A 24,647-nucleotide genomic window follows, 5' to 3' on the forward strand; every position below is an offset into this window, starting at 1 on the left:
ATGAAGAAGAGGGTTCTTTCCTCTCTGCACTACCAGCACTCTGTACTTCCCATCCTCAGTGGCATCCTGCTGGCCATGGTCACAGAGTTGTATTTCGACCCGGGAGGTGGAGAGCCCATCAGGACTCTTGCTAGAACACTGTGTTTCTCACTTCAGAATATATTCTCTAAAAAGGTGTTGAGAGATTCAAAGATCCATCGCCTCCAGCTGCCATACAGCTGGGGCTGCCCCACTGTCTTCTTTCTGATCCATCGTGGGTTCAGGTGGATTCTTGGTTTTCCTTATCGGCTATAACTTGACCTGTGTCTCCCAGCGGCCCTGAATGCTCCCGCTCCTGGCTGTGAGCAGCTTCTGTACCTTTGCCCAAAATGGCATTGTCTTCAGCATCCTAAGCCTGATCAGCTCTCTGAGCTACTCAGTCACCAATGCCACCAGGGCCCCTGATCATGCTGCATGAGCCAGTCACCAGCAGCAATGTCCTGGGCATGATGGTGGCCCTCTGGGGGAGGAAATTATTCCTGTACAAGACCATCATAATGCAGACCAACAAGCCAGGAACGTCTTCTCCCGGTCATGACTGGGGCCAGATGCGATAAGGACCATCATAGAACATAGAGTACACTGGGGAAAATCCCTAAAGGCCATCATTGTTCCATTGATGGAGATGATCAACACGGCCGAGACAATGTCTCAACAGAGCCCTTTCAGTACAGCTGGTAGAGGTACCCAAACTCATATAGTTTGAAACATTATGTAGATTCTAGAGGACAGGGACTCTATTTCAATTCCTTCCCTGTTTCCCCCAACAGTAACAGAAATTTCTGACACATCAATGAATATAAAATGCAGCCAAGGGAAAAGTGCAAAATCATCAAAAGTCCTGTGGTTCCAGGTCTCACATGCTTCCCTGTGCAGGGAGCAGCAACTGACTGTCTAAGACCATAAGGACATGTCAGCCTTGGAGAGGGGTGTGGGCAGAGGAAATCTCAGTGGAGGTCTCGGTTTTCCAGTGTTCCTCCTGTGTCGCTATGGAGGTGACAGTTAAGTTTTACGTTTGTGTTCTGCTATCCAAATGACACCCATCAAAACCCTCTCTTGCAAAGGCAGCATTTGCTGTGGGTGCAAAATTTGAGCTGTCCAGAGTGGATTATCTCTGGGTGTCAAGGAAAAAGGGCTGCAGCATTACAAACAGCTGCTTTAGTTCCTCTCTTTGGATACATTGTATTGGTTCAGTCCTCCAAGAAGTGGGCCAAGATGGGGTCAGATATGCAAGCGATTTATTGGGGAAAATGCTTGGGCGGGAACATAGGGAAGGAGCCAGAGGAGGCTGGGAGAACTGTCAGACTGCAATAGAGCCAATATTTGGAAAAGGGAAAGGAAGGAAGGAAGGTGGGATAGGAAGAGTCTTAGATTGCAGTGCAATGTTAAGAAAGTTCTGACAAATCCAATGGAGAGTCCTTGATCTCAAGTTGCCCATCAGAGAAGCCCTCTATCTCCCAGGAACTGGGTGCTTTAGAGTCTCTGCTGCGCTCAGTCTTTGGCTGGGATGGGCTGGAGGGAAGCAAAGGAGACTTCTCTGTGAACCCTGCAGACTCCACAGCTGCTGCCCTCAGAGTCACCATCCCTGCAGTCAGAGATCTGGGTGGTGCATTCTCAGGGCTGCCACATCCCACCCCTTGTGCCGCATGGCTCTTTTGTGGATGCCATGAGCCTCTCTTTCTAAGGGGAAACTTTGAAGAGGGAGATTAGTGGAACCAACTACAGCTCCCCTCCCCTCTGCTGCACTTGATCTCAGGGACATAACTGGTACTCGTCCCGTCCCCCTTCCACCATCCATTCTCAATTATCCACACCCTCAACTGTCACATTGGCAGGTCTTGATGGGTCACCAGGTGGTGTGACCCAACCCTTCAGTCCTGAGGGGTCTAAACTCTTGGTTATCATAACCAATGGATCACTTCAATGGATCACTGGGTTCCACGTGTATTTCTCCCTGCTCCCACTTTGTAAAAGCAGCCCTGCCTTGTTCTAGTAACTGATCAGGGTACTTCTAGTAACTTCTAATAACTAATGAGGGTCAGTTACTGCTGCCAGGACAGTGACTCCTCTTCTTGCCTGCTGGTCCCAGAACACACGGAGTCCAGAGTACCCTGGCAAGCAGCCATAGCTTAAATTTTAATGGGACCCTTGCTGTGTCCCCTGGTAAGAGTGTGCCCCCTTTGGGGACCAAGACTTCCCTCCCTGCAGAGCTGGAGGGGGGTGTTGATTACCCACAATGCATTTTGGCAAAGCTTTACTAATCACAGGGGTGGGAATCAAATCCCCAGTTGAAGAATCAGGGAAGGCTTCTGCGGAAAGTGGCCTTGAACAGCACTACCCTTGATAACCATAGCTGAGAGCATTTCAAGGCCTGATTCTACCTCTGCTCCTCTCTAGGCCTCAGTTTCCCCACCTGTAAAAAGAGGAACTGCTCTCTAAATGCTAATGTTCTGGGACTCATTTGTTAGACGAAGGAAGATATTCCCTTTCCTCTTTCTCTAGTCTCCCTCTACTACCTGCCCAATAACTCAAACCCCTCCATTCATTTGTTTGGGACAATAAGGCCTTACTTGGAGAGGATCAGAACACCGAATGAAATCTGAAACTCGGGAACATTGGCAGGACAGGGAGGAGAGAGGAAAGGTAGACAGACATAGAGGAGGTATCTTGGAGGAAAGCTGTTTGGAGTACAAAGAAGAGGGGAAAGATGTTCGAGGCAGAGAAAACAAAATGTATAAAGGCACAGAGGTACAAGAGAGCAGATGTTCTAGGAATACCGGCTGAGGTCAAGGCTGAATGGAGAAGAGGGGGCCTCAGCAGGGGAAAGGTAGGAGGCCCCAAAGGCTAAGGGCTTGGAATGCCCGGATAAGGTTAGAATTTTACCCTGGTGGTAACAGGGAGTTATTGACAATTTTATGTAGGGGAGCAACCCAATCTACTTTGTACTTTACGGAGCTGATGATCACATAGACTTGGATTCTTTTTTTTTTAAAGTTTTGATAGAGGCTGGAGGGAGACAAGTTAGGAAGTAAGGCAAAATTCTCCCCAGCAGAGGTTGCAAACTGATGGCCCATGGGCCAGATTTGGCCCAAGAGAATGTTTCATTTGGCCCATTCGGTATTTCTGAATTTGGGGAATTAGTTTCAAACATTTAAAAGTTGGACAATTGTATGTTAGAATGTGGATTTCCTGCTTGAAAAATCATCTGTCCACCCAGGGCCCATGATGCTTGTTTGCTTCATCTCCACCATTCCTTATCACGTTACACCTGACCCCAGTCACTAATTTATGTTACCTATAAGTACTTGAGTTTGCAATCCCTGGCTCTAAAACTTCTAGAAACAGTCGGGGGGCGGCGGGGGCGGGGGGCGGGCAGTGGTTGGGAAGAGTGCGCTGGGCGGACAAATAGGGAAGGTGCAGGGGGTGTTAGGGGCTTTCTCTTCAGGGAAACAGTGTGGGTGAGGCTGAGAAAGAGGAAAATAGGGCCTGGGAGGCTGAGCTGCCCCCATCTCATCTCCATCCTCATCCACCCCACTTCCTTCCTGGTCACAATTTCCAGTTACCAAACAGACAATAGCCCTTCATACCTGGGTAGTGCCTTTGCACATGATGCTGCCTGGAATCCCCTTTCTTCCCTTCTATCTGGTGAGCACTGTGAATCCCAGATCATCCCATGACTAGCCACTACCTGTTTACAACAGGGGTCAAAAACGCAACCTGGGCTGGACATGACCTTCAAGGCCCCAGTTTACGATCTCTTTCCTAAGTAGACTTTCCTGAGTTAGTTCTCTGACGTCCTGCTCGGATGGATGGATGGATGGATGAATTTACATCGGACTGCAGGGCTTACATGTTTCCCTCCTTGAAAAAGACACAGGCTCCGCCCAAGAACAGACTGGGACAGTCTGGCGCAGTCTGGTCCCGCAGGAGCCAGGAGGCTGGACCAGGTGACCCTCTCAGACTCCCCCGACTCCTCTCTAACCTCGTTCTCGCCCCCTTGTGGGCTCTGACCTAGAAAAGACGGGGATGGGAGGAGAAAGAAGCAGCCCTCGGGCGCTAGGACCCAGTGCGGCCGGAAGGCGGGGTGGGGGCGCCGCGCGCTACTCTCGCCGCGAGGGGAGAATCTGCGCCCAGCGGCGCGCGGCTGGAGGACGCGGCGGGAGGGCGAGAGCGCGCCGGGGTTAGTGCGCGTGCGCGAGGGCGCGCGCCAAGCGGGGCGGACAAAGGGGCGGGCGGCGGCGCGCGAGCCAGCGGGCGGAGCCGCGGGCCAGGCGGGCAGGTGCGCGCAGGCCGGAGGGCGGAGCCGCGATGCCGCGATGGAGCGCAGCCCGGGCGGGCGCCGGGGCCGGGGCCCGAGCACCAGGCGGAGCGCGAGCAGGAGCCGCAGCCAGAGCCCGGACCAGGCCGGGGTCCGGGACCGCCGGGCCGGGCTGCTCGTAGCGGCGGCGACGGAGCCCCCCAGCGGCTGAGGGGCTTCCTCCCAGCTCCTGCGGTGGCCGGGACTCAGCAAGCCCCCGCAGTCGGGGAGCGTGGGGATCCCCCCACCACATCCAGGACCCAGAGACCCTTAGGAAAGCGGGTGGCCCCTCCAGATCCAACACAGAGGGATTCCCCAGCGGGGGAAAGCGGAGACTACCTCCGTATTCAGAAGACAGCGACCTCCCTGCGGTTCCGCGAAGACACCCCCCTCTTCAGTCTGGGCCCCCACAAGACCTAGAACGCAGTGACCCCCCCTGTCCGGGATTGTGGGGACCCCTTCTCAAGATCCTGGCCATTACAACTCCACACCTCAAGACACGAAGACCCAGCTCAGAACGCCCCTAGATCAGGGGTCTTAGACCTCCCCCCCTCCCCGATTCCGGCTCACAGAAACCCCAAATCTAGGGACCCGAGGACAGCAAGAGCTATCCCTCACCAGCAAGAGGCCTCGGGGACCCCCCCTCGAAGCTCCAGGACTGGGGCGACTGAGCCCCTCGCGGCGCCCTTCTCATCCCAGCCCATGGTTGTGGCGCCCTGAGCCCCCCGGGCCGGGCTGACGACGAAAACCGAGACGGCGCCCAGGCCCCCTGCCGCGGCGTCCCCGCGGCCCCAGCCCAGGTAAGCCGGGCCCAGGTGAGGGGCAGCAGGTGAGTGGCCGCCGAGGTCCCTAGCCCTGCAGGTGGGGAAGGAAGTATTGGGTGCGCACCGCCCCCTCCCCAGCGTCGCCATGGAGCCGAGGCTGAAGGACGTCTCTTTGTGTCTCGCTTGGAGGAGCCGCCCCCTCCTCCTCTCCCTTCCCCCACCCCACACCGTGGCCCTGGGGTTTGGGCACAGCTTCCCGGCCCTGCGGGGGAGTGGTGGCAGAGACCCTTGCGCCACAGAGAAGGGGGAAGAGGGTAGGGAGTCCACCCCCCAAAATTGTGAGCCTGGAGCTGTTGGATCCTTGGTCCTTGGAGTGTATATACCCCTCCCCCAAAGGCCAGGCTGAGTTCTCAAGTGAAGTCCGCCCCCTGGGAAGAGAAGATTTGGGGTGTCCACAGGTGAGGGGGCCTGCAGTGTGTGGCCCTAGGGTGATGGCTGGGGCTTTGGGTGTGTGTCTTTGTCTGCGAGAGACAGGGAAGGGGTGTGTTTGAGAGAATGGGTGGGATTCCCTTCTCTTCTCTGTGATTCCACTGCCCCCCACCCAGGCTGGGAAGGGGTGTCTTCACCCAGGCCATGCTTCGTGTTCCCTTCAGGACAGGGAGGGGACAAGCCCTTTCCAAAGTGAGGCTCTGGTTTCTGGGGAGGGGAGGAAGTCTGGAAGAAGAAGCCATTTCAGGTCAGGGCACCTTTCTGTCCCCATGTACCCCAGGGGCAGCAAACCCAAGGCCCTCCCTTCTCCTCCTGACCTCCAAAACACCCAGGGCCAAACCTCAGGTGGGGTCAGTGTATCCTGGACAACCAAGGAACCATTCTAGGTTCTCACTGTAGCTTTACAGGCGGTATACAAAGCAGTACCCCAGCCTGGGCTTCAGTGAGGTCCTGAACCCCAGGCCTTGCAGCTCATGGGAAGATGAGAGGCCCAGGGGATGTTTTATCCTGGAATTCTGGATCAGAGATCGTAAGAAGGGACTGGACCATGCCGAGGGAACACACTCTGGGCTGCTGGCGTTTCCACCAGCCTCCTCTCTCTGAGCCCTCTGCAGGCGAGCAGTGATGCTGAAGAAGGTAGGACTCTGAGTACAGGTAGCCCCACCACGAGTTCCTTTGTTCACTTATTCATTCAGCAAACCTTTAGCTAGTGTCTGTGATGTACCAGGCCCTGGAGTCAAGGTCCTTTTTCCCACTTCATCCCCTTTCCTGATCTTTCCTGTTCATCAGATGTCTGGGCTGTTCTCAATTTGCCCAGGCTGTGCTTGGTTGGATCAGTTGAGGTGGGTCTGGTCAGGCCCAGCTGACCAGTTCTGACCCCACTCCTGAAGCACCTGATCCTCATCAGGATCTGCGTCTCCAGCCTGGTCCCACACTCCACCCTGGGGCCCACATAGTGCTGCAGACTTGGGGGTGCTGAGCCTGGGCAGCAGCTTACTCTTCTCCCCGCTTCCCAGTACCAAGTGCCCCCACCCCAACCTGCTGCTGGCATGGACCTAAGGGGTAGGATGTGATCAGCCAGAGAAGAGGTTGGGGAGCTCCAGGCCAGAGTCCTGGCAGCCCCACCTTCAAATTCAAGGACAGTTGAGACAGTCCCCCTCAGCCCAGGCTGTGGGGGGAGCCAACTGCCCTGAAGACTGGGTGACCTTGGGCAAGCATGTGGCATCTCCCAGAGATAATGGCAGTGGGCCACTCACTCTGCAGCCGGTGGGGTGGATGTGGATCGCCCTTGGGCGGCAGAAGCATCCAGGTGTGTCCTCTCCATCTCTAAAGGAGTTCATTTCCCCCGGGGGGTTCCCAAGAGCCCAGGGCCTTGTCAGACGACCCACCAGCAAGGGAGTGGAGTGAGAGGCTAAAGAGTGGAGATTTGAGTCACTGTGACTAGGGAAAACCATCAAGAGGCCAGAGGGGGACAAGGGAGTAAGATCTTCCCTCCTCGCTAACCTGCAGAGGCTCCCCGTTGAGTCTGGAATAAAGCACCATCCCTAACCCTTTGCAGTGTGGCCCGAAGCCACCTCCTGAGTGTCAGCTCCCGCTCCTCACTCTCCAGCCTCTACTTCTGGCTCATGTCTGTGTCCCCCAACTCCTTCCCTCTACCATGTGCTGTTCCCTCGACCTGAAAAGCCCCACTATAGGATGACTCAAGGGCAGCTCTCCACCTCCCCTTTTGATCTGACCTGGGCTGGCACAGAGTGAAGAGTAGAGTTGGACTGATTGATGGTTGGTGGCTGGGAGACGGTGGCACGTGTCTATATGTGCTGTGAGAGTGTGTCTCCACATCCAGACTCCGATCTCCGATCTCCAGGAGGCGGGACCAGGTCTGCCCCCTCCCTGCTGCATCGGCTTTGTCTAACCCAGAGCCCAGCATGTTGTGTAGCACGTGTTGTAAAACACAACTGCTAGACACATTTTGTTGATCCAAACAGTGTTTTTCTCATGTTTGTATTTGTTGCCAATGCTAAACAAACATACAGTTTCACACGCAAATACTGATTTTTGGATCCTCTTGAAAAATCAGATGCTGTGATAAGCCCAGGCGAGAACCAAAGAATGACAACCTTCTTTAGATTGGCTATCACCCTGCAGCTTGACCCAGGCCCCACCTGGCCTGTTCACTCATTTCCATGACCTGCTGGCCCGTCTTGTAGGCATCTGGTCTTGCAGGCCTAGGATAGAGGCCAGAAAATGTTTGCTCAGAGGGTGACCTTTGTCTGTGTGTGTTTGCACACATGGGTCTTTCCTGCCTCCCCCATGGCCAAGTTAGAACCGGTACAGAGCAGTGTCCCTCCGAGGCTTTTAGGGCTAAGTGGTGAAGTGAGCCTGAACTCCTCCAGCCAGAAGCATCTCCAGCCTGGTCCCACTTTCCACTCTGGGCCCCGTCTTGTGCCCCCTCCTCTAGATTAGAAGGATTCAGCCAGCAAAAACCTGTTTTAATTGTCCTACTTGCCCAGGAGCAAAAGTCCAAGGTTCTAGACCCAGGTCTTACTGAGCACTCTTGGGGGAGGTCTGCCCTCTGGGCCTCAGTTTACCCATGTGTCAGGGAGGAATTGGACTAGAGGTTCTCTCAGCCATAATCTTCCTCCTTGTTCTAACTTTCTAGGACTGAGTCCAAACTGCTGTAGTTTTGGTCAGGCAGGAGACGTGCGGGCCTAGATGCAGAAGTCATGCAAAAATATTGACATACCCTAAACATTAAGGAAACCAGTGGGTGATACTAAGTAGCTGAGCCAGGGGTCAGGAGTCAGCACTGGGCCTCAGCCACTGGGCATGGCCCTGGAAGGGAGTGTGCCATCTTCCTGGATGAAGGTCTACAGCAGCCCAAGGCCAAAGGAGACAGCAGAGCACTATAGTTGAGAGCACAGGCTCTGGACTTCTGGGTCTGAATTCCATTTAGCTGCTGTGTGATCTTGGGCAAGTCACTTAACCTCTCTGAGCTTCATTTTACTTATGTGGAAAACAAGGACAATACCTACCTCAGGGTCAACAGGGGGATTAAGTGAGCTAAAGCATGAAAAGGGCCTAGGACAGGGTCTGTCATGTGAAAAGTGGTCAGAAACTATTGGCTCCTGTTGGAAAGGGCACATTGGCAAGTGGGTAAGTAACCCTTGGTGGTAATGTCTTCTTGGTCTTCCTATAGCTGTTCTGGGGGAGCCAGAGGGCTTTTGGTGCTACCCCCAGGAAAGGGGAAGCGGGTGTTTGAGAGGCAGTTCTGTGTGGTGCTTAAGGACCTACCTGCCCCTGCTACAGGTTGGGTAGGGTGAGAGTCAAGCCTGAGGGTTGGGACATATATATGGCAGCTGTAGTCGAGGTCCGCTTCCTGCTCCAGGCAGATGGGCCTCTGGCCAGAGCCAGGACCAGCATCCCCAACAGACCTAGTCTTCTCCAGACTACCCCCTCCCTCCCCTATTCCCTTGGTCCCCCTTCCAGGTCTCAGGAAGCTGTGGCGTTAGGCCTGGTGGGGCCCGTTAGGCCCCCTCTCCTCTCCTGTCCACCCTCTCCCCATCCTCCCCTCCACCCACCATATAGCTTGGCCACAGTCTGGAGGGGGGACAGCTCCAGACTCCCCGCTGAGGCCCCATTCAGGGAACCATGTAATATCAGGGTTGGAGGGAAGCATTCTTCGGTGTCAAGTGCCCCATACCGGCCACTGGACATCCTTTCTCATTTAGCACCGAGAGCAGCACGTCCTTAACCCAGAGTAGGGATTTGAGCCCAGCCCTGTGAACCCCCAAAGGTTTGGGTGAAACTGGCATCAGACTGCCTCGACCACTCACTAGCTGCGTGACCTTGGATGAGGCAGTGTCCTCCGTGCCTCAGTTTCTTCTGATGTAGAATGGGAATAATATCAATACTAGCTCCTTCCTAGAGTTGTGGGGAGGATTAAATGATAAAGCACCTTTAGCTCTGCCTGCTACTTAAGTGTTTGCTTAATACTTCTGCCACCCCCAGCGGGGTATGCAAATGAGTGGGTCCAGCCACTGTGACTCCTCACTGCACCTGCTCTCCTTCCCTGTGGCTTTAGCCAGTCCTGGGAGAGGCAGAGAATGTTCCAGCTGCCTCTGGGTGTTGGGATGGCCCTGAGGGGCAGGGGTGGGGACTGGACAGGACAAAGCCGCCTCGTCCTCCTCCTGGTCAGGCCCTGTAGAAGCTGCACAAATCCCTGCCCCAGGGTAGCTTCTGGTCTGTTGGGCCCCCCAACATAGCAGGAAGGCTTCCTACTCTCGAACTGGAGCCCACAGTCCTGCGGGGAGATCATCCCATCCCGAGAGCTTGGGTACCTGCCAGCCCTGACCCCAAGTGTCTCTGGGAGGGAGTGGGGCCAACAGTTAACATGGGTTAGTGGCCAAAAGCACAACCTCTAAACTCGTTGTGTGACCTTGGGCAAGGTGCTTAGCCTCTCTGTGCCTCAGGTCCCTCGACTACAAAAAAGGGGATGATACTAGTACTTGCCTTGTAGGGTCATAGTGAGGATTAAGTGATGAAGGTTTGTAGAGTGCTATGAATGGCACCGAGTACCCTCTATGGTTTGCTGTTACTATCAGTCCCCTGAAGCCCTGAGCAGAAATGGTAGTCCCACTTGTACAGTTTAAACAAAAATGGAGGCTCGGGGTGAAGGTCTTTACTCAAGCTTCCATATCTAGGATTCGGAGAAGATTCTGCCCGCTCTTCCATCATTCACACATAGTCCACAGGCCACGGCCAGCCAGAAGGACCCGGCAGAACCTAACCTGGGCCCTGGCCGCGTTCCTGGACATACTGCCCGCACACCTCTTCTCACCTGGGGCCACGACAGCCGAGAGCTGCAGCACAGAGGAATCTTCGAAGGAAGTCTGTAAGGCTCCCCTATTCCTTCCTCACTCAGCCCCTCCAAGGACAGTGGTGGGATGCTGCTGGGGGCTGGACTGGGGGTCTCCGAGTGCAGCGGAGTCGGGTTCCTGCTGTCTCTTGGCCTCTCAGGGTCTGGCACATGGGCTGGCTTCAGGAAGGGTTTGCTCAGGTCCAGAGTCTGGCATGCATCTCCAAGTGAAAGGCAGGTCCCCGCCATGGCCTCCAAGGCCCTGCCCACTGCCCCCCATCCCTTACCTCTATACTCCGCTCTGGCCCCTTGCCCCTTACTCACCACTCCACAGCCATGCCGGCCTCCTCACTGTTCCATGAGCACACCAAGCACAGCCCTTGCCATCCGCACCTTGCCTCTGGCAGCAGGGCTCTTCTCCTACAAGATCCAGTCTCCACATGCTTGTAGCCTTCTCAGGGGCCTTTCCTGACCCCCCTCACCCCACCATCTACAATCCTATTCCCCACCCCCGGCGTTTCCTCACCTCTCCCTGCTTTGTTTTTCCCTTTAGGACTTCTCACTGTCTGACTGACATCTCTTACTTGCCTTTGTCATTGTATGTCTCCGAATTAGAATATAAGGTCCTTGAGGACAGGGCTGTTTGTCTGGTTCATGAATGTATTCCAGATCCAAACACATAGTAGGTGCTCAACAAATATTTACTAAATGTTCTGGAGCCAGGCAGATCTCTCTAAGCCACGCCTTAGGTGCGTGCCACTGGACACGTTACTTAATCGTCCCTTCTCTGAGTCTCAGGTTCCTGAGCTGTGAGGGATATAATGGGAATAGCAATAGCAGCTTCTCCTAAGATGGTTATGAGGTTTGAATGAGTCAATCTGTATAAAATACTTACACTTTAGGTGGCTCATAAATGTCAGCTATTATTAATAATACTTTAACCTATTTAAAGTATTATTAACTCTATTTTACTGATGAGGAAATGGAGGCACAGAGAAAGTAAGTGACTTACCCAAAGTTTCATGGCTAGACATGGTGGTGACCTGGTTCCACCCAGGGGTGGCTGAATCTGGGCTCCAGGCTCCTAAGCTAGGCTGCATCCCCGCTTCCATCCTTCAGTAGGGGCTCAGGGAACGGGGGAGAGGTGAGGGCCGTAGCTAAGGAAGGGCTCATCTCTTCAGGGAGCCTCTGCTTACCCAGCCATCTCCCCACTGGCCGGCCCCTGTCCACTGGTGGACACCCAGCCAAGGCCCCTGAGTGTTGGGCTGCCCACGTCACTCAGCAACAAGGCTCATGCCTCCTCCCACACCCACAGGGGCTGCCACAGGTAGGCTGGGAACGAGGAGGCCCAGGGCTCCCACCTCCCCGCAGGGCCTGGCTGGAGGGTCTGTCCCAACTCTGGGCACCAGCTGCAGGCGGGCGGCAGCACCAGCTATTAATAACCACCAAGGATGTGCCCTGGGGAAGGGGCAGACTGCACCAGCTGGGAGGGGAGGCTGAGGCAGAGGCTGGAGCCAGAAGCGGAGCCCGGCAGCACAGGGAACCCCAGGCTGCCCCTGGTGGGGAGGGCAGTGGGAAGAATGTTGTTTCCAGCTTCTGCTGCTTGATCTTGGGAAAGTCTCAGCTCCCCCTCTCAGTCTCCCACCTGAGAAATGTCGGGGCTGGCCCACGTGATCTCCAAGGTCCTTCCTGGCTCAAGCAGGTTCTGGGGGTAAGATTTAGCAAAGCCAAAACGGCCCCCATGTCCAGCATAGAAAACCAAGACTCAGTGAGAGTACAGCCTCACTCAAGACGGTGCAGAGTCGTCAGGGTCCAGGACGGAACCAAGGTCTCAGGCCCCTCTGCCCAGCAGATTCTTCCTGAGCATCTGCTCTGTGCCAAGCACTGTAGGAAGTGCCCCTTTAATTCTTACAGAAACCCATCATGTGAAAGAGGCATTCTCACCCCATTTTACTGATGGGCAAACTGAGGCTTAGGCAGGTGTATGACCACACAGCTTAGGCCACACAGCAAGAGGGGATGTAGCCAGAATTTGCACCATGAGGGGAAGACGAAAAGATTTGAGAATATTCTCCTCTTCCTTTTGACCCTGAATAGAATGTTTGGCAGAGTCTGTATTTGTGTCAAAGGACCAAGGGGAGGGAGAGGACTTACCTGGACTTTCTTATGGGCTCCCTGGGGCCCTGACCCCTTGGTGTTGTGTGTAGAAGTGTGTATGTGGTGGCTGGGGACATTTTTCAGGGGAAAGCGTACTGAGACTTCGGTGACCCATGAAGGGATATGAAATAGCTCATTTCCCAGATTGGAAAACTATGGGCGGGGGAGCTGGACAGGGCTCCCTGGGCACCAGCAGCAGAGGCCAGAGCTTACCCAAGCAACTCACAGGCCTCTTTCTGGGGTGAGAGGGCCCAGCTCTGGACACCCCACTCACTGGCAGCAAATAGGAGAGCCCACATGTGAACTGATTCCTGCCCTGGGGTAAAAAACATGAGGGTCAGGGATACCCTTCCGAGAAGGTGTTAAGTGGCAGAGAACCAGACTGGGCACTGGCCTTGGGGATGTAGGGGGAGAGCTCCCATCAGGGGTGGGTGTCAAGGGGGCTCCCAGCTGCCCCCACCTTCCTGAGCACAGGCCAGCTCCATGTGGAAGTTCAGGGCAATCAAGCTGGACCACTCCTCCCCAGGCCCCTCTCAGGGGACACCACCCTGGGGTGCTGAGCCTGGGTGGGTGGGCACGACCTCTCCTCACACTCTCCCTTGGCATTGTCTGGACCCCCAGCCATGCCTGATTCCTTACACCCCCCCAGACCCAACAGGATTGTACCTAGTGAAAAGTTTAATTCCCACCCTGCCCCTGTTCGCTCAGTTCCCACTTCTCTCCCCAGACATTCATTTGTTCATTCATTCATTCATTCATTCTTCATTCATTCACCAAATATTTATTAAGTGCCTACTCTGTGCCAGGCACTGTGCTAGCTGCTCGGGGTACAGCAGTGAACAAGACCAGCCCAACAAGGTCCCTGCCCTCCCAATGCTTAAGTTCTAGTGGGAAAGAGAGACATTCACAGTAGACATTACATTAGACAGTGATACACTCTACTGGGGAAAAAAAATAAAGCAGGAAAAGGGGAGTGCAGTAGGATAGCCCTAGTTGAGAAGGTGCTGTTTGAGCAGAACTTGGAGGAAATGAGCCATGTGGATGTCCGGGGGCAGAGGGGGCAGCCACCAGGCGGGGAGCTGGCGTGTTCAGGGAACAGCAGGGAGACCAGTGTGTCTGGAGCAGGGGGAGGGAGGAGGCGGGTCAGAGGGGTAAACTGAGGGCAGTTGTAAGGACTTTGGAATGAGATGGGAGCCAGTGGAGCGTGTTGACCTGGGGAGTAATGTGATCTGATTGGGATTCGATGGGCTCCCTGGCTGCTGTGTCAGGAGGAGATTGGGGTGGGGGGCGGGGGGTGGAGCAGTTAGGAGGTTGCTGCTGACGGCTCAGGCCAGTGGGCGTGAGTGCTGAGGGTGGTCAGGCACCTTCATTAGTGTCTGGTTGATTCCAGAGTTACTTTATGCACATGCAAGCAAATGAGGAACTTATTCCTATTTTCCCCCACTTCAAAGTAACGTACTAAACAAAGTGATTTGGAGGCCCAGAGAGGGTGAGGGAGCAGGCAGCAGCTGCTATGTTCCACCAAGAAGCAGCCCTCCCCTGCATGGCTGGGGGAGGGCCAGTGCAACAGCCCTCTGGGGGACATCGAGCTCTCTGCAGAAATTCCAAATGCACTCATCCTTTAACCTGGCAACCCATTTCTAGAATTGATCATACAGACACACCTGCACACTGCAATATGACTTATGTACAAGGCTACTCATTGTTTGTGGCAGCAAAAGGTTGAGCACACCCAACATCTATCAGTTGGTTAAATAAATGGCAGTACATATATCCATACATACCTTTTCAGCCCCGGGGGCCTGGGTTTGGTTTGTCAGCCGTTCCTCCATCCTTCTACCCAGCCTCCTCGGGCCTCCCCTAGCCTTGCACTTTGTGCAGGGCTGGCCCGGGTGCTGTCCACACCTGTGGTGCTGAAGACATGGGGCTGGAGGGAGGCCTGGGCTGCAAACCAGAGACCAAGAGTAGGAAAAGGGAGATAGAGCAGGAGTCGTTCAAGGTTCAATTCCTGGCTCTGCCTCTTACCAGCTGAGCGACCTTGGGCAAATTGCTTAACCCCGAGACCCTCAGCATCCTTATGTGTAAAATGGGGTTGCTGTGAAGATTGAATGGCAGCAGCAATGTAAAGAATTGGCAATTGAGAAAATAAATGATAATTTTAACTGTATCATTTTAGAGACAGTAAAGCATAGTGGTTAAGCTTTGGGACACTGCAGTGATAATGCCTGGATTTGAATCCTGGCTCTACCACTTACTGGATGGATGGTCTTGATCAAGTGACATGACCGCTTTGTGCCTCAGTTTCCTTGTCTGTAAATTGGAGTGAATAGTAGTCCCCATGTCACAGGATGTTGTGAGGATTTGACGAGTTAATTTACCTGAGGGACTTGGCACAGGACAGGGGTTCCTTAAGTGTTAGCTGTTGCTGTAAATTTCTTCTCCATTATCTTCATCATTCTCATCACAGCACTCCAGCCTCTCTGTTCACAGTGGCCAGTGTCACTCACAGCCACTCCCATCTCTGCTGTGCTTGAGGCTGGAGCTGTTAGAGTGAGAACGCACCTTGCCCTGCAGATGCCCTGGCTTCTAGCCCAGCCCTGCCACTAACTTTATATGTGATTTTGAGCAAATCACTGTTCTCTTCTGGCCATCAGTCTCTGCACCTGTAAAACGGGGCTAATGATATCTCACGCAGGCCCCTGGGAAAATAGCTATGTGTCTGCAGGGTCACATTCAGGAAAGCCAAGATATAAAAAGTTACAGCTTCCCAAACACGTAAAGAATTATTCTCCGGGCATTTGTCACACACTGGCTAAGTGCTAGGAATAGCGAGATGATTAAGGCATGGGGCTTGCTTTCAAGGAGCTCTTGGGTTTCTTGCTAGATTGTTAATCCCCTCCAAGGCCCATTAAGGTGTCACCTCCTCCAGGAAGGTACCCTGATGCCCACTGCCAGCGCCCTTCTTGGAAATGTTGGAGCACTGGTCATGGCCTTCCTGGCCTCATGATTATCTGAGTCTTTCTTTATTTGCCTCCTTGATTTGTAGGCTCATACCCTCTATCTCATACCCTCTATCTAACCTACTCTCCCTGTGCCAGCACCCAGCACAGTGCCTGGGCTCAAATAGATATGCTTGTCTGGAGGCTTTAGGCTGTAAGTTACACAAATTCAACTCAAACTGGCTTAAGCCAAATTCAACTCAAACTGGCTTAAGCCAAAAAGGAAATGTATTGATTCATGAAACAAACATTCAGGAATATAATTGGCTTTCGGCATGTCTGGAGCCAGGTGCTCGGGATCATCAGAAACCTTTCCATCTTTCAGCTCTGCCTATCTCTTTGTTGCTTCATTCTCCGTCAGGTGCTTCCCTCATGGTCGCTGAGCCAGCCCCCAGCAGCTCCAGGCCCGTGTCCTCCAGCTTTGCAGCCCAGGGGTCAGAAGGTATCTCTTTCCTGATAACTTCAGCAAAAGTCCTAAGGCGAGATCTCAGTGGGTCACCTTTGGTCATGTGTTCATCTCTGAACCAGTCAGCGGTGACCTGGCGGATGGGATGGATCCCCTGGTTGGCTGGCCCTGGGTCAGACCTGCACTTAAAGCCAGAGTGGGGACAGCCCTACTGAACCACCGGACTGAGAGAGGGACCGTTCCCTGGAGAAAGGGAAAGTGATGCTGGGCAGGAGAAAACACCACAGGCCGATACAAGGAACCACTGAAAATGCAGAGCAAGGCAAGGATCAGGTCAAATCTGGTCTTGAGACAATTTGACCCCACAGGTGGGGAGGACTAGAGGGGAGAAACGGGGAGGCGGGCACGTGGAGAATGCGGGGTGTGGGGAGCTGGCTCAGCCATGCAGGCTGAGGGAATGAAGCTCCAGCCCCTCCCCTGACAGAAGCAAAGTGAAGCAGGTGAGAGAAGCCAGAGGGGCTCCCTGTCCCCACTCGGTACCTGAAATTCCACCTTGTGGCTGCTTTTTCACAGGGATTTTTAATAATAGAGTAGACCCAGAGAGGGGACCCACCCAGGCACAATCACTATTTATGGCATCCTTCCAGGCCAGGGCTTTGTTGAGGATACCCTTGGGGTTTGCCTGTGCTAAGGGCATAGCATGGGTCCAGTGACCTGAGAGAGGGGACCTGGGCATGGGGACAGAGAATCTTTGACTCCCAGAGTGAGAGAAGAAAGGCCTGGCTGACTCGGTCCAGCCTCACCCCGCACTGATTTCCCCCAACAGATGGGCTTCCAGTATCTGCTTCTCTGCTCCCAGCGGCAGAGAACGCACTTCCTCCCTGTGTGAGACTGTGAGACTGTGAGAACTGTCTCATTTTTGAGTTGCTGTCTGCCTGGGTCTGCCTGTAGGAGCCTCGCAGGACACAGCATATAAGAGCATGGGATCTAAAGCCTGATAGCCTGAGTTCAAATCCCACTCTGCTAGTTATTAGCTCTTGGGCAAGTTACTCAGCCCATCCATGCCTCAGTATCCCCTTCTGTAAAGTGGGGATAATAATAGTAGCACCTACTTTTGAGACATCTTGCGATTAAATGATTTAATCCACTGTTAGCGTACCCCCTGGCATATGGTAAACAGTAAATATTTGCCAGTATTATTATTCTCCCACAAGACAGGATAAGAGCAGTCTCCCTTCCCTTCACAGGCTGATGACCCTCCACCTACTCCTATAACTGGATTCTTGGTTGCCAGTGTTATCACCATCCAGGTTACATTGTCTGGCCACATTCCAGGCAGTTGAAAACACTGAGGTTCAAATCTTAGCTCTTTTGTTTACTTGCTACATAACTCTTGAATTAGGGCAGTATTAGCTGCTGTAACAAGTAAGCCCCATATATCTCAGCAGCCTAACAAAACAAGTTTACTTCTGGCTCACAAAATACAGAGCAGGTAGTCCTCGTCAGCAGGAGGCCTCGCATACCCAGGGGACCCAGGCTCCTCCTATCTTGTAGCTCCACCACCATCTTCTAGAGTCTTGGAGTCCTCTGCATCAAGCCACAGAAGAAGAGAAAGAAACTTTAGCCACTCTTAAAAGCTCCAGCCTAGAAGTGACACCTCATTTCTGTTTCACATGCCACTGGGGAAAACCAGTCACAGGTGGCCACACCAGGTGACCACACCTGGAAGCAGGGGAGAGGAGAAATGTAGTTCCCTGCTGACAGCCACCCTCCAGAACAGCTCTGTATTATAGAATAGGGAACACAAAGCTTTGATGGGCAGTTGGCTATCTTTGCCATAACCATAGTAAGTCATGGTTTGCATGACTTATGGCATAAGTCATCTTTGCCATAACCATAGTAAGTCATAGGTTTCTTGGGCCTCTGCTCTTTATCCATAAAGTAGAAAGCATCACTTGATCATGGCAATGGTTGCACAGCTCTGTACATTTACTGAAATCATTGAATTATACACTTGGTATGGGGGAGTTTTGTGATATGCAAGTTATACCTCAATTAAGCTGATTTTTAAAATGGGAGGCATCTTGCCCCCTTCTCAGGGTACTTATGAGGACTCAGTGAGTGAAATTTTGCCAGACTGGCACTACGTGTGTGTGTGTTTGCGTGTGTGCATGTGGTGGGGAAGGGGGTCCCAAAGTAGGCCTGAGTTGGGTTACCCTTTGGGTGTTGTTTTCATGAAAGTGGCACCCAGCTTGAGCCACCTGCCAACAGGAAGTGGCAGATGGTTCGGTCTTGCTTCTTGCTTGGGAAACTCTCCCCCCACCACCGTGGCCCTCCCAGCTTGTGGCGGAAGACCCAGCCCATGGGGCCAGAGCCTTTGTGGTCAGGGCCACAACCACTGCCATGAAGACTGGGTGACGCCCTCCTGCCTTCAGCACCCCAGATGGGGAATCGAGGGCCTCCCTCGGGGCCAGTGAGGACACACACTTGAGGTGCAGGTCACGTGGGGTCCCCTGGGGCAGCACAGCCAGCTCGAGTGTGCACGGATGCAGCACCAACTACACCGGGTGAACGGAGGTTGGCCAGGACCTCTGCTGCCTGGTGCTAGGAAGTTCACGGCCGTCAGGTCCTCAGCTGCTTCTGCAGGTGGAGGCAGTGACAGAGACGAAGGTAAAATACTTTTAGGTCAAGTTCCCCCCGATGCCAGACGTCTATGCCTTCAACCACCAGTGAGGCTGATGTGTCTCACTTCACTCTCTGGGCTCAAGTCCCCTCCTGAAAAAAGGCGCTGGTATACCTGCCTCAGGGACTGTTGTGTGGATTGAGTTAATACACGTGGCACACCTGGACCGGTGCCTGGCACTCAGTCGGCTTTCCGCAGGAGCTCCGTGATGGCACGCGCATCCCTGGCTGAGGCTCTATCCTCTTCTGGGTCTCCGTTTCCCCACTCAGATACTGAGGGATATGGATGCGATGTTCACACATTCTGACTTGGGGGAAAAAATAGTGGTTAAAAGCACCAACTTTGGAGCCAATGCCAGCAGTAGCTAGATGACCTTGGGTAAGTTATTCAGTCTCTGTGCCTCATTCTCTTCACCCCTAAAATGGGGATAATAATAATACCTACCTCATGGAATTGTGAAAATGAGATGAGTTCATCCTCCAAACAGGGCCTGACATGTAGTGAGTACATTTAAGTGTTAGCCGCTGCTATTACTGTTATTATTTTCTTCATCTTATGGATGTGGAAGCTGAGGCCCAGAGAGGTGATGTGACTTATTCAAGGTCACCCAGCTAAAAAGTGGCGCACGTTAAGATCAAGGCCAAGCCTGCTGAGCCCCAAGGCCCGTGCCATTTCCTTCGTTCCCCACTGCGCCTCTTAAGTCACGTGTGTAGTAACTGGGACAGAGGCAGTGTGTACCTGGGGGGATGACGCAGCAGCAAGGACAGGGTGCGGGTAATTCCTTGTCTCCTGCTGACACCTTGCAGAGAACATGCCTGAGGGGAGAGGGAGGTTGAAGGAGTGAGGGGGGGCAATATGCAGGACCCCCCAACCGGGACCCTAGGAACCAAGGGAAGGGACAAGGAAGAGTTGAATTTGATGTAATACCAGCCCCCGGGGTGCTCTTGGCCCGTTGATGGGGACAGACAGGGACACAGCTGAGACCACCATATTCAACAGAGGCCCTAAGAGAGAGACATACAGATCCTGTCTGAACCCTGGGGCCCCTCAGAGACAGAAGTTGGCACCTGGGGCAGCAGGGAAGGCTTCCTGGAGGAGTGGAACCTGAGGATAATGAGATAAGGAGATGGGGCGTGGGGTGTGGGGCAGGGGGCAGTGAAGGCAGGCAGCAGGAATGGCGGAGGGCACTGGAGAGGCGTGTTCAAGCTGTAGAGAGGCAGAGCTGGGCAGTGGTCAGAGCATGGGCTGAGCCTGGGGTGAGGGAGCAGGTGTGCCCCCCACCCAGCCTGGTGCCTGCCCAGGGCAACTCTGAGGCCAAAGCTGCAGAGATAAGCCAAGCACCCGACAGTCCCTGGGAGAGGAAGGTGGGGAGGGAAGAAGGGCTTCTAGCAACTTGGGGCTGCCAGTCAAGCTCCCAGGAGATGTAGAAAACAGCCCAAACTGATCTGACAGGGCCAAAGCCCGAAGTGGGAGCATTGCCACACGTGTGCACACATGTGCCCGCACACACGTGGCCCGCCCGCCTCAGCAGCCCTTGGGGAGTCCACACACATCAGGAGAAGTAGGTCAGCATAGCAGCCCAGCACCGGGAACTCTTCCTGGTGGGCAGGGGGAAGAGTTCAAGATGAAGAGGGTGTGCGCTCATAAGCACCCCTCGGGGTGGGGTGGGGTAGGGTAGCCGCACACTCTCCACAGGAACAGCCTTACCTCTCCTGGCTACTTCAGAGCAGGTCGTTCTCACTCGGCGTCCTTTCCACCCAACTAGCGGGTGGACACTCGATAAGGAGAGAGAGCTGACCCCTTCCAGCCCTGCAACCAGAGGAAGACTTGTGGGGAGATGTCACCCCACTTTAGCCCTACAGCAGGAGGGGCCCAGTGCTGTCCAGCCCGGAGCAGGGACTGCATAGACTTGACGACGGTGCCAGGCAGGGTTGGGTTCAACACACTGAGGGTGGCGGAGGAAGCAGGGCTGGGTGTCAGTGGGTCTGGCGCCATCCCTCCCTCTTCAGGTCTGTGAAATGCGCTGGAGACGCTCTGAGGGCATCGTGTGGGACTTTGGCGGGCTCATGAATGGAGGGGAGGGGCCCGCATGGGGGAGCAGGATCCTGAGGAAGCAGGAGGGGGCGGGAGCCAGAGCAGAGGAGGCGGGGACGGCTCCCTGCTCCCCCAGCCAGCCGGGAGGACGTGCAGATGGAGCTCCGTTTGGGGCTGGGTGGGAGGCAGGAAGTTCCCTCCTGGTGCTCCTCCTCTCCGCGTCAAGTGGGAGGCTGGGTCGTGCCGAGGGGGAAGGGGAGGCAGAGGAGGGGAGGAGGGTTTGGGCCTGGGAGAGGAGCGGCCGGGCCAGGGTGAAGATGTCAGGCTCGCGGGGAGGGCTCACCCCTGCTCCCATCCTCCAGCCGAGCTCAGCAGGCGAGCATGGAGGTCCTCCGAGTGAGAACGCGTCCCCACCTGACACTTTGGGAGTGCTTACTGTGCACCAGGCACCAAGCACTTCACGTCCTTTGACCCTTAGGGAAAAGATACTATTATCCTTTTGCTAAGATGGGGAAACGAGGCACAGAGAAGTGAAGTCAGTTGCATGAGGGCATCCGACTAGCAAGTCATAGAGCCAGGCTTCAAACTCGGCAGTCTGGCTCCAAGTCTGTGCCTTCCCTCAGAGCCGTGGGGTGGTTCTGCAGGGGTGGCGGCTGAGGGGTGGGCTGCGGCTGCTGAGAGCGCTGGGTGGTCCACCTGGGATTGGAGGGAGAAGGGAGTGAGGGCAGACGAGCTGCACCAGGAGGCAGCTGCCGAGGGTCCAACCTAGAGCGGATTCAGCGCTGGCCTCCCCTGCTGGCACGCACACAGACACGGACACGCGGGCACCTGCTCCCGAGGCTCAGCTCCCTGGTCTAAGCCTCCCCCATTAGACAGATGAGAAATGCAGACCCCAGATGGGCGTTCACTGTCACCCAGCCCTGAACTCTCGACACTGCAGCTCTCTGCCCCCCTCCCCTTCACCATCTGGAGGCAAACTCAGTACCCCCAATGGGGTGGGTGTATCCAGGAAGGCCTCCCCGCCCAGCTCGTGTGAACACTGAAGGGATCGGTTGGTGAATTTGGAGGGTAGGGGCGAGGGAGGGCGGATCTTTGTAGGACAGGCATTCTGTCCTTGTGTCTGGGGAGCCTGTGCGGGGCCCTGGGGCTACAGCTGTAGCTGTGTGTACCTGAGCCAGGCTGTGTGTTGTCGTCTGAGGTTGGGGGAGGGATTATAATGCTGTGATGGGGTTGTGGCCACACCTGCACCGCCCTGCCAGAGTTTCGTCTGAGACCCCTGCCCTCAGACCTCGTCTGCCCCTCCCCCTGCCTTATTTTCTCTATGGCCCGTGTCACCTTTTATCATAATATAATATATAATATATAATTCATGGGTTCACTGTGTTTTGTCCATTTCCCCCCTAGAACGTAAGTCCTGTGAGGGTGGGAGTCTGGTCTATGTGTTCAGTGCTCTGTCCCCAGGGCTCCAAACAGCACCTGGCAAACAGCAGGTGCTGATCAGTACTTGTGAACTGGAGCACTCATGTGAACTCAGTATGTGGCGTGTCTTTGTGTGACATAAAAACGTGTGCCTTGCCTGACACAGTGTCTGGATGATAGCACGAGACAGGCCAGCGGTACCCAAGTGGGGGCTGGGAGGCAATGGCTGTGTCTCTGGGGAGTGCTGGCTCAGGCCTGGCCCTGAAGCTTTGGGGGAAAGGTGATGCAGCAGAGATGCCTGTTGCCCCCTCGTGGTCATCTTCGGCCTGGCTTCGGGCCCAGCGCTGGGGATCCTGGGCCCTGGGGAGGGAGGAGTAGGCCCTGGCTTGATGTCACACCCCTTGCCACACACCAGGGAGAAGATGAGCGTGGGCTGCCCAGAGCCCGAGCCGCCCCACTCCCTGCCCTGCTGTGGGCCAGGGACCGCCCCTGGGCTGGGTGCAGGTGTGCCCCTCCTCACTGAAGACATGCAAGCGCTGACCCTCCGCACACTGGCCGCAAGCGACGTCACCAAGCACTACGAACTCGTCCGGGAGCTGGGCAAGGGCACCTATGGGAAGGTTGACCTGGTAGCCTACAAGGGCACAGGTGAGTGTCTGCAGGGTGGCCAGCTCTAAGACAGGAGTGGGGACTTGGCTGGGGCTGTCTGCAGGCGCCAGGAGGCCAGCAGGAGGCAGAGTCAGTGGTCCACGTGGAGAGAATGTGGCCTGAAGCGGCCCAGGGAGGAGGGGACCAGGCAGATGGGACAAGGGAGCAATCTCTGGGCAGAGTGCCCAGACTGGAGGGTGGGCTGCTTTGGGGCCATCCAGAGTGCCTTTGGGACAGCCAATGGGATGCACCCGGGGACATCTGGAGTCAGGGGAGAGGTCAGGGCTGGCGGTGGTGTCTGGGGAATCACCAGCATATCGGTGATAGCAGCCCCCAGGGAGGTGGACCGAGCTGAGAGGGGGTCCTCGGGAACAGGGCACTATGCTTACAATGGGTGGGACAGGGCCCTGTGAGGTCAGTGTGGCCGTCTCCATTTCTCAGATCACTGAGGACTCTGAGACCCAGAGAGATTCAGTCACTCAGCCAAGGTCGTGCAGCTACAGAGGGTGTGAGCTAGAATGAGACCCCAGTAATCAGCTCCAGGGCCTTCTTGCTTAACCCCTGAACTTGATGCCTTCCCCACAGTGTAGGCTCACAGCAGTGCCCACACAACCAGTCAGGGACAGGGGCTGCATGAGCGCCCACAGCTGCACACAGAGGAGACAGGGACAGTAGGAGGAGTACTGGACATGGGGTCACCTGAGCTTTGCTACTTGCTTGCTGTGTGACCTTGGGCACGTGACTTAACCTCTCTGTGCCTAGGTTTCCTCCTTTGTAAAATAGGGTAGCATTAATGCCCAGCTGATAGGGTCCTAATGAAGAGTGAGCTGTGCACACAGAAGGCAGGCCTGTGATGTGTAAGTGCTCTGTGGATACACACGTGTGTCACACAGCTATGCACCCAGGTGGCTACAGATGCCTGCTCAAGCTCAGAGTCAGGGACGTGTGCGTTGCAGGTCCTCATCTCTCCGTGTCTAGTGCCTTCTTATTTATTCATCCATTTAAGAAACATTTGTTGAGTACCTGCTATGCACCAGACTGTTCTGTCGGCACTGGAGATACAGCAGCGAACAAGACAAAGGTTCCTGTACTCAGGGAGCAGCCTTCTAGGTGGGCGAGACAGACAGATAAATCGGTACACAGTATGTCAGGAAGAAAATGAGAGGGTGGAGGAAGCAACAGGCCCTCCTCATCGAGGGCTTCAGGCTGGGCATGGAGGACCCAGGCTGACCCCTGACTTGCTGCATGGCCTTTGACAAGTTCCTTCCCCTCTCTGGGCCTCAGTCTCCTACCTGTGAGATGAGGAGAGTCACACCCGCTGGGGCCCTCATCGTGCACTGTGGCTGGGACAGGCCGTGCAGACAGGCACGGGTGTGTGAGGTGCAGGGGCGCAGGGAGAGGGGTCTTCACCACTGTCACTGTCACCTGGCCAGGCACAAAGATGGCACTGAAGTTTGTGAACAAGAGCAAAACTAAGCTGAAGAACTTCCTGCGGGAGGTGAGCATCACCAACAGCCTCTCCTCCAGCCCCTTCATCATCAAGGTCTTCGACGTAGTGTTTGAGACCGAGGACTGCTACGTCTTTGCTCAGGAGTACGCGCCCGCCGGGGACCTGTTTGACATCATTCCTCCTCAGGTACATGGGTGGTGGCCGAGGAAGTGGAGACTGTCTTCTGGGTCCCCGGAGTATGAGAGTCGAGGAGGAGTCAGGCGCCTCCTGACTTAATCATTTATTAGGCGCCTACTGTATGTCAGTCACTGTTCGGAGGGCTGGGGATACACAGCAAACAAGAGGTCCTGCTCTGGTCCTAGAGGGGGAAACAGACACTCTGCAATCAGCCAGATGATGCACTGAGA

At 54.8% G+C, this 24,647-nt stretch overlaps 1 protein-coding gene and 1 pseudogene across 2 annotated transcripts in view; both read left to right on the forward strand.

Moving 5' to 3' along the window:
- On the forward strand, nucleotides 1-4,508 carry LOC133104230 (solute carrier family 35 member E1-like; annotated as a pseudogene).
- Nucleotides 4,324-24,647, forward strand: part of SBK1 (SH3 domain binding kinase 1) — a 24,479-nt gene continuing 4,155 nt past the window's right edge. The window contains exons 1-3 of one of the 2 annotated variants that reach the window (XM_061208300.1): nucleotides 4,324-5,136; nucleotides 22,558-22,790; nucleotides 24,224-24,426. In XM_061208300.1, coding sequence (XP_061064283.1) covers nucleotides 22,565-22,790; nucleotides 24,224-24,426 — 429 coding nt within the window. In that variant the 5' untranslated portion in view covers nucleotides 4,324-5,136; nucleotides 22,558-22,564. Of the gene's footprint in view, nucleotides 5,137-10,463; nucleotides 10,481-22,557; nucleotides 22,791-24,223; nucleotides 24,427-24,647 lie in introns of those variants that run through there. The other variant, XM_061208301.1, reaches the window with a different exon arrangement.

The sequence above is a fragment of the Eubalaena glacialis genome, chromosome 13, assembly GCF_028564815.1.
Source record: "Eubalaena glacialis isolate mEubGla1 chromosome 13, mEubGla1.1.hap2.+ XY, whole genome shotgun sequence".
NCBI classification, from domain to species: Eukaryota; Metazoa; Chordata; class Mammalia; order Artiodactyla; family Balaenidae; genus Eubalaena; species Eubalaena glacialis.